Source organism: Adiantum capillus-veneris, chromosome 10 (assembly GCF_014529385.1).
Source record: "Adiantum capillus-veneris isolate H3 chromosome 10, ASM1452938v2, whole genome shotgun sequence".
Lineage (NCBI taxonomy): Eukaryota > Viridiplantae > Streptophyta > Polypodiopsida > Polypodiales > Pteridaceae > Adiantum > Adiantum capillus-veneris.
In genome coordinates this window covers 96066198-96083331 of record NC_140940.1, presented here as the reverse complement: position 1 = coordinate 96083331, position 17134 = coordinate 96066198, and the positions used below count along the sequence as shown (strand labels likewise).

Sequence of the window (17134 nt, the reverse complement as noted above, 5' to 3'; positions counted from 1 at the left end):
GGAGAAGAAAGGAATACCACCTTGCCAATTGAACACAAAGGAATAAAAAATATTGCTATACTTGAAAGCAAGGTTGGGGTGGCCATTGCCACCAAAGAGATATGAGACAAATGGGAAAGACCAGCTCTCAGGAAAACAAAGGTTGGAGTGGGCATTGCCACCAAAGAGATATGGGACAAATGGGAAAGACCAACTCTCAGGAAAACAAAGGATTAAATTGCAACTTACAAATGGTTATGTTAGAGACATGTAGGTATATTGAAGCAGATTATAGTAACCTCTTGTGGGATAGAGTGCAAACATACCTTGGCAAGGACAACAATCTTGATGTCATTTTAGGGAGACCTTAATATGAATTTGCATTGAAGAAGCATTCTTTTGAATCCTCTTACTCATTATGTCGGATGATGCTCCCACACTTCATTGTGTGATGTTTCCATACCCTAGTGGGTGATGCTCTCTCTCTGGATTGATGATTTTGTCAGAGTTTGCCTATGCTATGGCTACCTCTTACATCATGAAGTTTTAGATTAGATCTCATGCTCATGGTGATTATTTTTTCCTATCTTATGCACTTGAGTCATTTACAGAGGGCCTATATCAAGGTGATTGGTACCTCATTGGATGTTATCTCAAGCTCAAAAGAATAGATAGAAAATACTTTTTGAAAGATGGGTACTTGTGGAAGCATCCAAAACAAAAAAAATGGGATGTTGTTGAGAGTTATGAATGATAAGAACACTCAAAATGAGCTTATCAAGTTTCATGAGAGTCTTTATGATGGGCACAAAGGTGTATGAGCCAAAAATACTAAAATCAAAGAGAGGTGTTGCTGAGAAGGTTTGTATAAAGATGTATCTTAGATTGTGGAGTCTTATGAAACCTATCAAATTTATTCGAATGTGTGTTATTGTGATGGGTTGCACATTACTTACCCATTGACTATGCATTATAAGTGGGTAGTAGATCTGGTTACAATTCCATTGACTTGGCAAGGGCTTATGGCAAATGAGATACATAGTGCTTGCATGAGAAGCCTTAACTAACCATGTTGAAGGCCATCCTCTAAGAACAAAAAATAGGAAAGGGATATGTAAGTTCCTCTTGGATGATGTGATTAGTTGTTATATTGTGCTAAGAAAATAACACCAAATAGGGGTAAGTTGGATGCCGACAAAGCCAGGGAACTTTTCTCTAGGTTAGGCATTAAACTTGCTCTCACTATTACTTACAATCCCAAAGGGAATGGTAAATCAGAGTGTGGACATCCTCCTATCATCAAATCTTTGTCTAAGGCTTGCAACGGTATACTAGGAGAGTGGCCTAGGCTATTGCGTCATGATTTATGCAGGGATCGTACAACTCATAGCTCAGTTACTAGCTATATGCCTTTTAAGTTGATTTATGGTCAAAAACCTGTATTTCCAATTGAGGATGTAATTCTTACATGGAATGTATTACCTTTGGGAAGATGGAATGAGTAGGAAAGACCTTCTTGCTTTGCACATACAAAAATTAGAAAGAAGGCCTCAAGATATTGAGATTGCAATAGCATGATCAAAAGATGCAAGGTTAAATACTAAGGATAGATTTGATAAGAGGCACAGACTTAGACATAAATCTATTTAGGAAGGTGATTGGGTGTGTTTGAATGACAATAGTCTTGTCTAGGGCATGTAGAATAGCTAAAATCTCTTTTTTGTATATGCCCAAGACCCGTTCATTGGCATTGAGCCTTTGGATCTCATATGCTATGGCATGCTCTTCTTGAGGCAAAATTGCTCCAAGGCAATCACCACAAGCATCACATTGGACCTCAAATGGCTTTGAGAGATCCGGATGCATGAGGATTGGTTGAGAGGTAAGCTTCTCTTTGACCTTGTCAAAAGCATTTTTTTCTTTAGCAGTCCATGAGTACTTAACGTTCTTCCTTGTTAAGTCATGCAATGGTCCTGCTATTTGAGAGAATTTTGCTATGAAGTGTCTATAGTATGCACACATCAATGTATTTTTTTTGGCTAAAAATTGCCAATTTGGCAAATTTTGACCAACATTCAACAATAAGGAAGATTTCAAAAAGATGGTTTAGTCCTCATGTGGTAAGGCATGTACAGGGGAATGCAACTTACACCTTGCAAGGGTTGGATGGGATAGAAATGACGATTCCCATTGCAGGGAAAAGACTCAAATTGTTCAAAAGAAGAGGTGATACAGATTCTTTAGATTCACAAGAAAGTCAAAACAAAGGCTCTGATGAAAATGTTATGGATGAGAATGAAGAAAGAGAGGATGTTGCACTAGATTTCATTGAAAGCGGTGGTGAAATTGACATGTACATTGACTTAAATGAAGACTGAACCTTCAAAGAGATATATGTGGCATGTGTCAGAGGATGTGCAGGTCCAGAGGAGGTGGATGTTGTGTTGTGGCACGTTTATATGTAAAGTCAAAACGTTCAACTCAAATTTAATGCCTTTTTCTATGTGAGACTATATGCTACAATGTACATAGTGTCATATATGTGAAAATGATTGCCACAGCTATAGTCGTGCTATAGTCGTGTATATATGTTATCGGCCCTAGATGTGGCATTGTTGCATGCTTTATCACATAAAAGCATGCCCAATTTGGTTTATAAATGTACATATGTCAAAGCACATGGAGTTGGCATATACGTCAAGCGCATGGATTTGGCACACTTGTTCTGCCTAGAAAGTTCAATGCGAGCGATCTCGTCCAAAAATAGCAGATTTTATGCGCTCTTTATGCGCAACCATAAATGATGCATCAAAAGTGCTTTCCAAGTGAAAACTGAGGTTCAAAATTTAATTTGAGCCCAAGGGGATATTTCCATAGATTTAGGGATTTTCCCAACTTGTTTGGGATTTTTATTAGTTTAAAATGGAAAAAAAAGGTCTTAGAATGGTTAAAAATGACCTAAAAATGGCTCAAAAGGCCATATCACTCACAGTGCCATGACTATTAGGAAGTGAGGAACAATTTTGAAGTATGATATCAACACTTTAAGCCTCTCTATGACATAATACATAGGATTTTTCCATGGTGTGCTAATGCAGTCCTCGACTATTCTTACCCCGTGTTTGAGCGTGTGAGGGTTCCAAGGGGTTTCTTTCTTCCAAACAGTGTGTAAGATTGTCTATGAAAGTCCTTAAGCTTCCTTGAAATGACCTTAATGAAGAATTGAAGGGCAAAGTGTTTTTGTTATGACAAACATGAATTGCAATTGTGCAATGGGGTCGAGGCTACACCGAATCCTCAAACACAAAAGAGTTTTGAGTTGTTCTTGGTTCTTTTTTTAACTAAAGATTTCATGGCTGAATTTTTGTTTGTTTTTAGTGTGTCTTTTTCTTTGAATCTTCTATGAGTCGCTTGATTTTGTTGCGAACTCTCACAGTCAGAGGCATGGTCCTTTCCTAGCCATAGTGCATACTTCTTGACACCGTGTGGGGCAAGGTTTATGGAGGGTTTATGGGTGTCTCTCTCACTCGTATTTTTGAGTGTTTTCAATTATCTCAACACATAATTACTTCTCATATTTAACGAATGTCATATTTCCTAACATATTATTTGAGACATATTCCACATGTCGAGAATACAAGTTTGTAGGACTCACATTGGTACTTTTTTCTTAATTATGTGTCGTGACAGAGTCCCTATGTGCTAGTAAAATTGCACTGCAAACATGCCATGCTGGGAACAATTTCAATGGCCATAAATTGTTGGATAGTTAGACTTGTTATTGTAACAAATATTGTTCAACAATATTAACGGATGGTTGTTTTGACTTTTTAAGCTGCAATTGTGCCTTGTATCCTGGCATGCATGACTCAGATTGACAATTTGAAAAGACCAACAGGCTCCATAATTTGAGCTCTACATATCCATTTTCTAAAACCAACTTTGACCACCTAGCATCACCTACTCTATCTATGTCAGATCTGCAATGAAATCCAGTTTCAATCTCAAATATCTTGGGCTCTGTAGTTCTGTTTGATGAGCCGTTTTAAGCGGGATGGAAACACACACAACGCCTCTATAATCATCCGACACACACTCTTGGGATGATACACACACACACACACACACACACACACACACACACACACACACACACACACTATGGGGCACCACTCGGCTTACACAACCCACCTGGCCGAGACAGGGAACACACCGATGGAGTGAGAGGAGAGAGACTCTCCATTTTTCCACTCAACACAGAGAGACACACACACCCAACAAACTCAGCTCAAAGGAGGAAAATTTATGATGATTAGATACAATTAAGCTTGGACCAACACCAATGGGGCAAATAACTCACACAATATGGATGAAATATGCTAGATACAATCACAAATTTGAACAGAGGCTTCGCTCATCACACAGAAGAAACTTACACAGCCAAAACAGTAGAAAAATAGTGAGTAATTTGGCAAAATAGACAGCACCATTGGGTCCGGAATGGCTCAAAACCCCAGTTTACAATATCAAAGTGCTCAAATCCGACCTCAGATAAGCAGTTTATGGCCAAAACAGGCTCCAAAAACAACAAAAACTTAGTTGCGGCTGTTCCCCCTCTTCTCTCCACGTTTTTTCTGGTCTTCTCTCAGGTTTTTCACTGTCCACACTTCACTTTATCCCTTGGGCACCTTTGGCCTTTCGATTGACCTCAAACAGACCCCGAACAGGCCAAAAAATTGCCACGTAGTGCGTTTTTGTTACCCTTCTACGTCCATCCGCACACCTGGCACTCAACTTTTCCCAATAATGCATCCCGCAATCACGTGAAGTGGCCCCCAAATACAGTTCTCATGATGACCTTTTTGCATAATTATCACAAGAAAACGTCCACGTTGCATCCGTACTTATCCATGTGCAAGTCTTGATCCCATTCGACCTTATGACGCCACTGAATGCCTCTGACGCACGTGCTTACCTCATGGCGTCGGCCCACAGACAGCTTCCTCGAGAAGTTTTACGCGCTATCAACTCCTCATTATTATAGAAAAAACACGTTGGTACTGGTGACAGTGAAAATTGATGCACTATGTACATGATGTCCTACATGTACACGTGGGCCCCACGTAACCACTTGGCTCTGGAAAATGGGCAATTCTTTATTCGATGCACCATGCATGTGTATGTACATATGCACAATCACTTCTTCCAAAAAACTCCTGACATAATTTGCCCATCCCCTAGCCTGCTAGATCATTCATGATCAGTAGCAGCAGCAGCAAAAAGAGATATGAGACTCACCGCATCATAGGTCTCCTCATCCCTCACATACATTACTTGTTCTGCAGATAGCTCATCTTTCTCCACCATCATTAATCTAGCATGATACAATTTAAGACGCAATCCATTTATCCTTGACTTATGTAGAATCCCATCCAGGTTAGCCAGCTGATATGTACCATTCGGAAAACACTCCACTACCTTGAAAGGACCTTCCCACTTAATTTGAAACTTCTTTTGGAATGTCTTGTCCAGCTTACTGTTGTAGCGCAAAACCAAGTCATGTTTCTTGATACCCTTACTTTTGACCTTTCATTTATCTTTTCTAAAGCCTTATCTTGCACATGCCCATAATGTTCCAATGCACTCATCCTATCCAACTGAACCTCTTGTAATTGTAATAGCCTCTCTTTGAATGCATCACTGGATTGCCCAAGCAACTTTTCTAACATCTTGACCGGAGGCAACTCTACTTCCACACGCAATAATGCTTCCTTTCCATATACCAAATGAAATGGAGTAAACCCTGTACCTGTCTTCACCGAAGTATGGTAAGCCCATAATGCACTAGGCAATTCCATATCCCAATTCTTTCCTTGGTGCTCTCTCACTTTCGAAGTAATTTGTACCAACTCACCATTGAATCTTTCATTGGCATTACACTCTGGGTAATAAGGAGTGGTATGTTGGTGCCTAATCTTCATCTAGGCGCATAAAAGGTCTAATAGTTTAGCTCTAAATCCTGGCCCCTTGTCCGAAAGTAGCTCTAGTGGCACCCCAAACTTGCAACATATTTCATCGTACACAAATTTTGCTACATCATTTGCAGTGATTGTTTTACTGCTATAGCCTCTGCCCATCTAGAGAAATAGGCCACTGGAGTCAAAATATAGCTTTTGCCCCTGCTTGTGATAGGTAACGGGCCTATTGCATCAATCCCCCATTTTTCAAACACATCAAACGTCATAATGGTTTTTCATAGCTCTTGCTTCAACACTCTCTTCCCAAATGCTTGACACCTATTGCAAGACCTACACCAATGGTGAACATCCTTGTGCAAACTAGGCCATACATACCCTTCTTGCAAGATCTTATGCAAGGTGATCTTTAGAGAAAAATGTCCACCACATGCGCCTTCAAGATTCTCTTCCAACACTCTATAAAGCTCCTCCGCCAAGATACACGTTTCAACACGAGATCAGCCCCTTTCATGTACAAGACATCACCAATCAATTTGTACCTGGATGCTCTACGGACAAACCATACTTCTTAGACTTGTGAATGTCCTTCTGAATGTTTCCCGTTAGCAAAAACTCATCTTCTTGAGCCAAACTTTCCCGGCCATGATAAAGATGTAAATTGGTCCTCAAAACAAATAGCTCACAAATCATGCTTTGAGCTGCTTCATGTGCCTCTCCATTTAGAGCACGTTCAATGTGTCTGATGCTCCATGCTTCGAACATTTTTAACAGGCCTTTAATTTTGAAACACATTTCCTTCAATGAGATGTTCTTACTCTTCCACACACCCAACACTTGCTTCACAACTAACAAGGCATCACCTTTTATGCTCAACCTTCTAATCCCATGCTTCAAACAAATGTGTAATCCGGCTTCCAACGTAGCATATTCAGCCTCATTGTTACTATGCGCATCCAATTTGAACCCTCTCTTGCATACTACCTTCCCCTCTGGACCATAAACTGCTATACCCCCTGAAGCCGCATCATGGCTCTTTCTGTATGAGCCATCAAAGAACAACACATGTGCATTGCTGATATGTGGCACTTCTTCAACTACCCTTCTCACCACCTCTTCCTTAACAAGGAGCGTAGCTCTTGTACAGTCTTCCACTAAAAAAGAGAACTCGAACATGTTAGTGCCATTAATTAACTGTGGCAAAAAGACATAACTCGTTAAGCAAACAAAAGGTCGTGGTAGCAAGTAATGACGAAATCGTTGACAAGCAAATATTACACTGGCCATCACTAGCTCTACTTTCGAGAATTTTCTCTCTACTCCCAACTTCACTCGGCTTGCACAATACACTGGCCTCATATAATGGCTGCCCTTCCCCTTTTGCAACAGCATGGCTCCAATGGCATCATCCCCTACTGCTGGATTTACATAAAACACTTGCTCCCTATTAGGAGCCTGCATGGCTGACAACCCCCCTAACACCTCTTTCACCTCTTGAAACACTGCTTCACACTTGTCATCCCATTGCAACGGATCATGCTTTGCCACTTGTTGTAATGGATGAAGGAGATGTGAAGACAATGGAATAAACCGCACCATGTACTTCACTTTGTGTATAAAGGTTACCAATTGCTTTGTACTCATAGGTGATGGAAGAAGAATAATAGACTTAACCTTGTCTGGATCAGCCTCAATGCCATTTTCTGACATCATATGGCCCACTAACTTCACCCTTGGCTGTGCTAGATGACATTTCTTTAGATTTATTTGTCCTCCACATTCATCATATCGATCCAATACCATCTACAGCTTCTCATGGTCTTCAGCCATATACTGTTGTAGACACAGAAGTCGTCCATAAAAGCTTTAACACAACTACCAACGAACGGTTCCAATAGGATGTGAGCGGGATGGAAACACACACAACGCCTCTATAATCACCCGACACACATTATTGGGATGATACACACACACACACACACACACACACACACACACACACACACACACACACTATGGGGCACCACTCGGCTTACACAACCCACTTGGCCAAGACAGGGAACACACCGATGGAGTGAGAGGAGAGAGACTGTCCATTTTTTTCACTCAACACAGCCTAAAGGTACACACACACACACACCCAAAAAACTCATCTCAAAGGAGGAAGACTTCTGATGATTAGATACAATTGAGCTTGGGCCAACACCAACGGGGCAAATACCTCACACAATATGGATGAAATATGCTAGATACAATCACAAATTTGAACAGAGGCTTTGCTAACAGGAGAAACTTACGCAACCAAAACAGCGAAAAAACAGTGAAGAATTTGACAAAATGGACAGCTCCATTGCGTCCGTAACGGCCCAAAACCCCAGTCTACAATATCAAAGTGCTCAGAGCCGACCTCGGATGAGCAGTTTATGGCCAAAACAGGCTCCTAAAACAGCAAAAACTCAGTTGCGGTTGTTCCTCCTCTTCTCTCGATGTTTTTTCTGGTCTTCTCTCAGGTTTTTCACTGTCCACACTTCACTTTATCCCTTGGGCACCTTTGGACTTTCGATTGATCTCAAACGGACCCCGAACAAGCCAAAAAATGGCCACGTAGTGCGTTTTTGTTACCCTTCTACATCCATCCGCACACCTAGCACTCAACTTTTCCCAATAATGCATCCCGCAATCACGTGAAGTGGCCCCCAAATACAGTTCTCATGATGACCTTTTTGCATAATTATCACAAGAAAACATCCACGTCGCGTCTGTACAAGTCTTGATCCCATTCGACTTCATGACGCCAATGGATGCCTCTGACGCACCTGCTTACCTCATGGCGTCGGTCCGCGGACAGCTTCCTCGAGAAGTTTTACGTGCTGCCAACTCCTCATTATCATAGGAAAAACACACTAGTCCTGGTGATAGTGAAAATCGATGCACTATGTAAATGTTGTCCTACCTATACAGATGTGGGCCCCACGTAACCACTTGGCTCTGGAAAATGGCAATTCTTTATTTGATGCACTATGCATGTGCATGTACATATGCGCAATCACTTCTTCCAAAAAACTCCTGACACCGTTTGGACCAGATCCCTCAAAACTTCAAAATCTACATATACATGCAAAAAACTAGCCTAGTTATCCTCATTCCCTTGCTATCCCACTTGTGTTACATCCGGCTCAGTATGGATTCATCCCTCACCGGCAAATTATGGATAATATTGCTAATGCTTTCATTGGAATTGAGTATGCAAAATATACTAGACCTGATGTACTTATTATGCAGGTTGATATAGAGAAAGTGTTTGACATTGTTCATTGGGACTTCATTGCTCAGATTGTGACGTCTTTGGGCTTTATGTCCAAAATGCGTCGGGTGGTCTATTTCGGTATAAGCATATTCAATCTGTTGGAATTCTTGATGGTGAATTGACTCAATTATGGGATCTTGGTCGATCTGTCACGCCATTTGCATGGGGACTACCATCTCATGATAAGAATTGAAGAGTTGAATGCTAACTCGTGAGAATAGTAGAATCACCTTCTTTGAAAGATTTAGGTCCTGGAATCATAGATGCGTTGTAGTATGAATATTATGTAAGATACCATGTAAGGGTTGGGAGCTCTCCAATGGGCATAGTTGGCTAATGGAAGAATTAAATTTTGGAAGAAACAAGAAATACAAAAAAACTCTAGGTATGATAGGGTGGAGTGTTTGACATGCCAGTGTATAAAACACATCCCTCCCAAGTGGAGGCTGTATGAAAACATCTTGGAGTAGGTGTACTGTAAATGGATAGGTGAGTACTATGAGAAATGGAAAGGAATGTATAAAACTGGCATACAAGTAATCACAGCATTAGAGTGCTCTTGGTAACTGTGGCAGCTTGTTGCGGAAAACCACAAGATAAGCTCTTGGAAAGTTGTTGAAAATTAGCATTTTAGACAAATTATCATATATCTTGAAAGTAATTTAAGATAACCCAGATCATGAGAATTTGGATTTCATCCCACTTGCTATTGGATTGTGAACCTTGGAAAATCATATTGTGCCAAGTGGCACTACTCCTTGCTCCAGACAATCAAGGTAGGGATCCTGTGCAAGACCCTCTATGTTAGAAAACCATGCCTCAAAAAGAGCTTGAACCATGGCAAAGAGTATATGTCGCCATGCGCCTGTCTTCAAATCAATCTTAGACAACCCTCAAGTCACAAAGAGTATATGTCTCCATGTGCCTGCCTTAAATCAATCTTTGAAGGTTTGAAATTTTGTGACTTGAGGGCTCCTCTTTGTAACCCTCAAGTCACAAAATATCAAACCTTCAAAGTTTACTTATTTATTTGTCATTATCTATATTCTTGTTCTCCCCATTTTGAATTCTCATTCTAAAGGAGTTCCTTATGAGAAGCAACATAGTGCAATGGGTAATAAATCCATATAAAGAAAAGAGAGGTCATTTTTCACTCCCCAAAAATTGATGATTCAAGGAACTTCCTAAGATGAGCATCCTCGTGGCACAAAGTGGGCCTCTGATTTATAAAATAGCTTTGCCTTCCACCTCCTTGCTACCCTCAACACTAAAGGGCAAGAGTGATTTAATAAAGCCCAAGCGATGGGATCTACGGCAATGAAACTAGGACACGGAGATCGGGACGCATGCAGCCCTAAGATGGCCAGAGTAAACTAGGACACGAAAAAGTAAACTTTGACAAACAAGGAGCCTGTCCAAGTTTATTTATCATTCATGGTTTGCCCACATGTCAACGAAAGCATCACGAGCATAGCAATTAATGCATTCGGCTCTCACGACCATGGCGAGGTTCAAGTCCGGGTGCCTGCGAGACGAGCGCCTATTTTTTTCCACCTTCCATTTGCCTCGAGATCTGCACGCTTCTCTCCAGCCCGTTGATCCCACCACTCGTCCCTCATAAAGGCACCGTGCCCTTTACTGTTGAGGCCTTGCTACCTTAGATTCAATATACATTGTACCATATTACCCCATGTTCACTTGGTCAATGTAACTAAACTACTCACATTTTTAAAGTCACATTTGATACATCCAAATATCCATTTGAACACTGCTAGCTTTAGGACCCATTGACTCTGCATGCAATTATATAAAACCCTTACGAGCAAACATTGCTTCCTTATGCTTTGACATGAATAGATTTACCCCTCCTTTTTGAGGTTCCCAAAATGGATTAAAAATACCCCTCTTGTGAATGTCTCTCTATTAGATTGCTTAAAAAATAGAAAACCCCTTCCACTTAACTCATGTGGTATATTAACATAATTATACAATGGACCCCTCCAGGCTATGTGGTTATAGTAATTTTCTAGATTTTCCTCCCATGATGTCTTGCTACTTTCCATGTACCTTCACAGATTCTTGAGTCAAACTTGTGGTCAAATTAACCACTTAAAAGAATATTGTCAAACGACCCTCGGACCAGCTAGAAAGGGCAAAAAGCACGTGAGAAAAGGTTGAGCTTAACCCTTTATCAAGATGTAGATTAGCAAAGGAAGACAATTTTTACAAGCATTCTTCAGTGATACTGAAGTTTTTTGCAGGTCTTGAACCCAATATGAAGAGGTCATTGACTAAAGTGACCAGGGTACAAATGCAGCACATCTTTCCTCAAAAGGATAATACACTTCCTGTCCTCGAGCTTTCTGTACCTCAAGATCCATCGATGAACATCACCTGGTATACAAATGGGAAAAAAAAAAAAGCAAACAATTTAGTTGTAAGGAAAAGAAATTGTCAAACAAAACATGAAGAACGTCGCACAAAAGAGTACGAAAGTGTGGTCTTCATGGGAATCATGATAGTGTTGCTGATGTGGTAAAAGCAGTGTTAAAACATTATTTGAGAAAAACAGAATCCTCATTATCGGAGCTTAAGAGCAGCAATTCAACTCGTGACACAGAATTCGCGTACCAATGTCAACCTCTTGGAAAATATGTTCATGCAACAGTGAATTCCATCGAAAAAAAATTGAAAGGCATCATTTGGTTCACTTTGAACCAAAAAAAACCCCAATCCATCAATAACGCTCACATTGACAGGCTGATAAAATCAACCCTTTATGAGGGGTGAGCTAGGCAAGGCCCTGCCGCTCTCAGCGATCACTCCTAGACTGGTTTGGTGCAACAGACCTCAGATCGGCTCTAGGTACCATCACAAGTGCTTGAAATTGAGCCCACGAGAGCCCCAAGGGGGATTCGGGAGGACAATATCGATGGTAGGTTGAGACTAGGTATCTCCCTCTAATCTTGTAGTGTGTTAGACATCAGCAAACATAGTGCTTATTCAGAGGTGGCTATGGCCTTTTAAAAAGGGTCAACCAGTCTCCAGATCAAAGGCCAGGGCCTATATGTGATCGAGAGCCAGATGCACAGACACGGTTCTTCAGACACTTTCTGTAAGGGTGAAGAAAAGACTTTGACACCCACAGATAGACCTTGAAAACACTGACAGGGAGAGATATACTACCCAAAACCTCAGCAGAGGTGGATTTCCATTGGAAATGGCTGCATGAGCTAGAGCAGACAAACGACCAGTTACCTGGCAGTGTATGTGCAGTGGAGATGGCTATGAGACGTAAAGCATACAAACAACAAAGGTTACCTGGACACCAATCCCCCCAGGACACATACAAATTGAGAAGATCTTGACCAGCACACAAATATTTGCAACAACATCAAACTGAGGCTTCTAAGGCAATATAATTGTATCAAAAACCCTCAAGCCATTCGGTCCCAATACCCACAAGTATGAAGATACTATGATTCCACACATTCTCACTATTTAACCACCACTACTAATTAGCTTATACACATCTACGACTTAAATTACTGATTTCCAATGGTTGATATTGTAAGAGTGCACGTGTGCAGAAGAGAGAGAGAGAGAGAGAGAGAGAGAGAGAGAGAGATGCTAGATGTGAGAGGGGGCTAATCAGTCCCCCCATGACCACCATCAACCACAAAACCTGCAATACAGTGTATGTCAGAGTATGACTGTGGGTAACCCCCCTGGCCCCATATATAGGTGCCCAAAGGGGAGGTCGAGCAAGCCAAAAGAATGCCTCACGACCCAGCATAAAAAGAATATAGGATGAGCGCTCGGACAAAGAAGGCGAGCGGCCAGCCCAGATGTGGGCGGCCGGACAATGCAGTCTAAATGCATATACAAAGGGTAGCCAGCCCAGAGGCACACTAGCCGTACATGCATGCCCTAGACCTGTGAAGCAACAGAGAGGTATAAATCTAACACCCCCACTCAGCACCTGATGCTGAACAAACTGCATGAAGCCGAAGATGTGAGGCAAATGATGAAGATGTCTGTTGTGATGTTTGCAGTAGTCTGGGGTGTTTGAACCGCCGAGAGATCTCCATGGTAAAGTGCCGTCACAAGCAGTGTAGCAAACTGCTGTACTCCACCGATACAGGGTGAAGATTCTGCGTCCTTGTCGTAAAAGAAGTGCCAATAGACCTGCAAGTGTCCTGCCCAATAGGATCTGTGGTGTCTGTAGTCAAACCATCCGAAGAAAATGGGGAAGTCCAGGAACCGTCATGAGAATGAACGAAAGCCTGTCAATGCATGAACCTGTAACCCAGTGTGGCAAGGTGGCTAACCTGTGTAAAACTCCAAGAAGGCCAGATGTAGCAATCTGCGTCGTAAACGCCCTCCGAAACAAGGAAAGCCAAACTAAGCAGTCTGCAATATAGAAGCTACCGTAAGCTGCAGTAGTCACCGATAGACCGCATGGACCACCACCGGATGGTGTCCTGTCAATAGGTAGGATAATCCAAGATGAGGGGAAAGCCAGACTCAACAGTCTGCGTTGTGAAGGGCCTCTGAGAAGAGATGTGGTCAGACCAAGCTGTCTGCAGCATGATCATCCTGTATGAAGAAGAGAAGCCAGACTGAGCAGTCCATGCTGTGAAGATCCTTTGAGAAGAGGAAAGGCCGGACCAATCTGTCTGTGACGTCTTGCCTGTATCTCCTGCTTCCAATCTTCCGGTGTCAACCAAAACATAATCCGCGCCAACAACGCCACCAAACCCAACTCGGTGTGGCTCTCAATGTGAATGAGTTGGGAGTGGCCTACTACCCCGGTTGGGGGATAAGTCCGTTGTAAAGTTACGGAGGGTGAGTGTAAGCAACTTTGAAGGTAGCAATCCTAATGATCAGGAGTGTAGAACAGCAACTGCACTACCAACATCCAAGCCAAGCTCTGGGTGACTCTGAATGTAGTCACGGGATGCTTGATCTCCCGCATCTCACGGGTAAACTCCCCAAGAGAGTCTAAAGAGCTGAAGTCCCACTCCAGTCTGTAGATCCAAGCAATGAACTTGTCCAAGGAGAGATCCAAGATCATATCCCTAAGTCCATGTAGATGCTCCTATGTAAGCAAGTGATCTGACGTGTCGAGGTCAAGTGGTAAGTGTCTGTCCACCCAAGAGGGTGGTGTCTTCTTTGGGAATGTCGGAATCCCATATGCCATGAGCATGGCCATATCTCGTGTGAACTCCTCTGATGAGTGCATGGGTGTGTCCATAGCAAACCACGAGTAACCACCCCCTCTAGAGTGTGCAACCGCCGAATGATGGCTGAAATGAATGGATCTCCCAAGGATCGTACGCCCGTAGATGATCAAGCCGATGTTGAAGATACCGTGTACTGCAGCAATCACTAAGAGACCGCACGGACCACCATCAGATGGTGTCCTGGCAGGAGGTATCTTCATCCTCTGTAAATAACACAAGCCAAGTGTCTGTTGTCCACCCAAAAACGCAACTGCGAGGTGATGAAAAAGCTGCTGTCCAGCGATTTTCAACGTGCTCGTATGTTCCCGGCAGAGTCCCCAGCGGTGCAGAGGGTGTGGGGAGGGCGGGGAATCAATGTAGCAACCCCAAATGGGCTTAAAACAGAGAAAACAGCAAAGGTAGGTGGCTGAAATCTGGTGATCTGATGAGGAACAGGACTGGCAAGGCACTGGATGCCGAGCCAGTGTGGAAAGGCAAGATCGGAATGGGCAGAGCCTAGCGCTCCCCCTCTCTGTGCTGAAAACGCAGCAGCTGTTCAAAAACGCAGCTCCCCAAAAAACGCCAGGACAGACAAAAACACTAATGGAAGAGGGGCATTTCCAGCGAGGAAAAGGCTTGTAAAGGCTAGCGCTGGCAGCCAGTAGTAAAAAGCAAGGCTGATGAGATCTTGCAAAAACGCAGGTGGAGGGGGTCCTCCGCGATAAAACGCAGCTGTCCAATCGCGTGCCTGGTTGTTTGCAAAACGCTGGCAGATCTGCATAAAAACGCTGATGCTGGTTCTTCTTGGGAGGAGTACCTTGATACGGGTGGTGCGCCCTCAACGCTGGCGACTGATACCATGTAATGCCCGAGCTCTGATACCATGTGAGAGTGCACGTGTGCGGAAGCATGAGAGAGAGAGAGAGAGAGAGAGAGAGAGAGAGAGAGAGAGAGAGAGAGAGGGCTAATCAACCCCCCATGACCACCATCAACCACAAAACCTGCAATATAGTGTATGTCAGAGTATGACCGTGGGTACCCCCCCTGGCCCCATATATAGGTGCCCAAAGGGGAGGTCGAGCAAGCCAAAGGATGCCTCACGACCCAGCATAAAAAGAATATAGGATGGGTGCCCGGACAAAAGAAGGCGGGCGGCCAGACAATGTAGTCTAAATGCATATGCAAAGGGTGGCCAGCCCGGAGGCACACTAGCCGTACATGCATGCCCTAGACTTGTGAAGCAACAGAGTGGTGTAAATCTAACAGATATTGATCCTAGCATTACATAACTTTTAAGTCACAATTTACTTCAAAACACCATTTTTCTCTAAAATCCTTGCTTCCATTTTTTGTGGTTCTTGAAATTAGCAACTTGTCATTACGTCACCTTGTTATGAAAATTAAATTTAAATTTATCATCATCACTTTGTCTACCACATAGAAAAAAAATTCATGTTTGAGATTGCGCGTCACCCAAGACCACTTGGGCATGTCGATCTCTCTAATCTGTGCTTTTGAAGAGTGACAGGTAACCCAAAAAAGAAGGGCTTGTCCAGCCTCCCCTCGTTCCTCTTTCCACTTATTCAGAGCGGACCTTGCTAATTGCCATAGGCCAATTGACCTAAGGTGGGAAAAAGCAACCTTGGTGTGAGCGCAAGGCCATCAAGGAATGCACCCGCAGGAAGGAGTTGAGCTTGGGTAACAGAAAAGCCCTCTTCAACGCAGATTGCAAGCAATACCAAGTACCCAAGTATCCCAAGAACACGAGTACCCCAGTACCCCAAGAACCCAAGTACCCAAGTACTTAGTGCATAGCCATCACCAAAAGCGGGATGGATACTCTGCATTTGCATGAAGGTGATAAAAGTGAAATTGGAGAACAAGAAGTCCCTACACTAAGAGGACCATTTCCAGATCCTCCTTTGTAACACCACGGATTGCACCAAATCCTATGGAGGCTTTGGTAAAGATTGTGATGGAGATGATGCTACAACAAGAGGCTGAGCGGGCTACCATGGAAAGGGAATGTGAAGCTCAAGGTGTAGCTGCTGAAGAAAGGAGGGTAGTTATGGAGCTAGAGCGTGAGTAGGCACACGAAGCTCATGTTGGGTTAAAGGCCCAAATGGACCCCTTTGTGTATAGTTTTAAAGGTTATTAACCTTTGGCCAAGTTCACATTGAACTTAGCCACTAAATTTAAATTGGTCCTATACATTTTAATAAAGGGAATGTGAGTTATTTTCAACTCACTCACTTATTCCCCAAATCGTGTAGCGCTCCTGCTCTCTCTCCCTCTTCGTTCTGCTAGCGCCCATCTCTCTGCAGGCACTCGCCCCTCTCCAAGGTACACACCCTGCACTTCCTCGCGTGCTCTATCACTTGCACACACAGCTCCGCGCTCATCAACTGGTATCAGAGCCAGGTAAGGGTTTGCTCCCAAACCTGCACGCTGATTTTCAACCAAGGAGGTCAACTTTCACGTGAGATTTAGCAATTTCATCGCCAAAGGACTCGTCCCCGGACACTAGAGAGCTCCCAACAAGCCAAATTGACCTAAATCAAGCTGAAATTAGGTCAAAATTAGCAAATTACAGGTTATGACAGCAGAATACAAGTTTTGCAAATCATGTATTAAGGTGTGGGAACATC

General features: G+C 42.8%; 1 protein-coding gene across 1 annotated transcript in view; it reads right to left on the bottom strand.

Annotated features, from left to right (window-relative positions):
- Nucleotides 1–11435: 11435 nt before the first annotated feature.
- Nucleotides 11436–17134, bottom strand: part of LOC147449298 (uncharacterized) — a 38217-nt gene continuing 32518 nt past the window's right edge. The window contains exon 3 of the mRNA XM_086521782.1: nucleotides 11436–11655. Within this exon, the coding sequence (XP_086377908.1) occupies nucleotides 11632–11655 (24 nt within the window). The 3' untranslated portion in view covers nucleotides 11436–11631. The remainder of the gene's footprint in view (nucleotides 11656–17134) is intronic.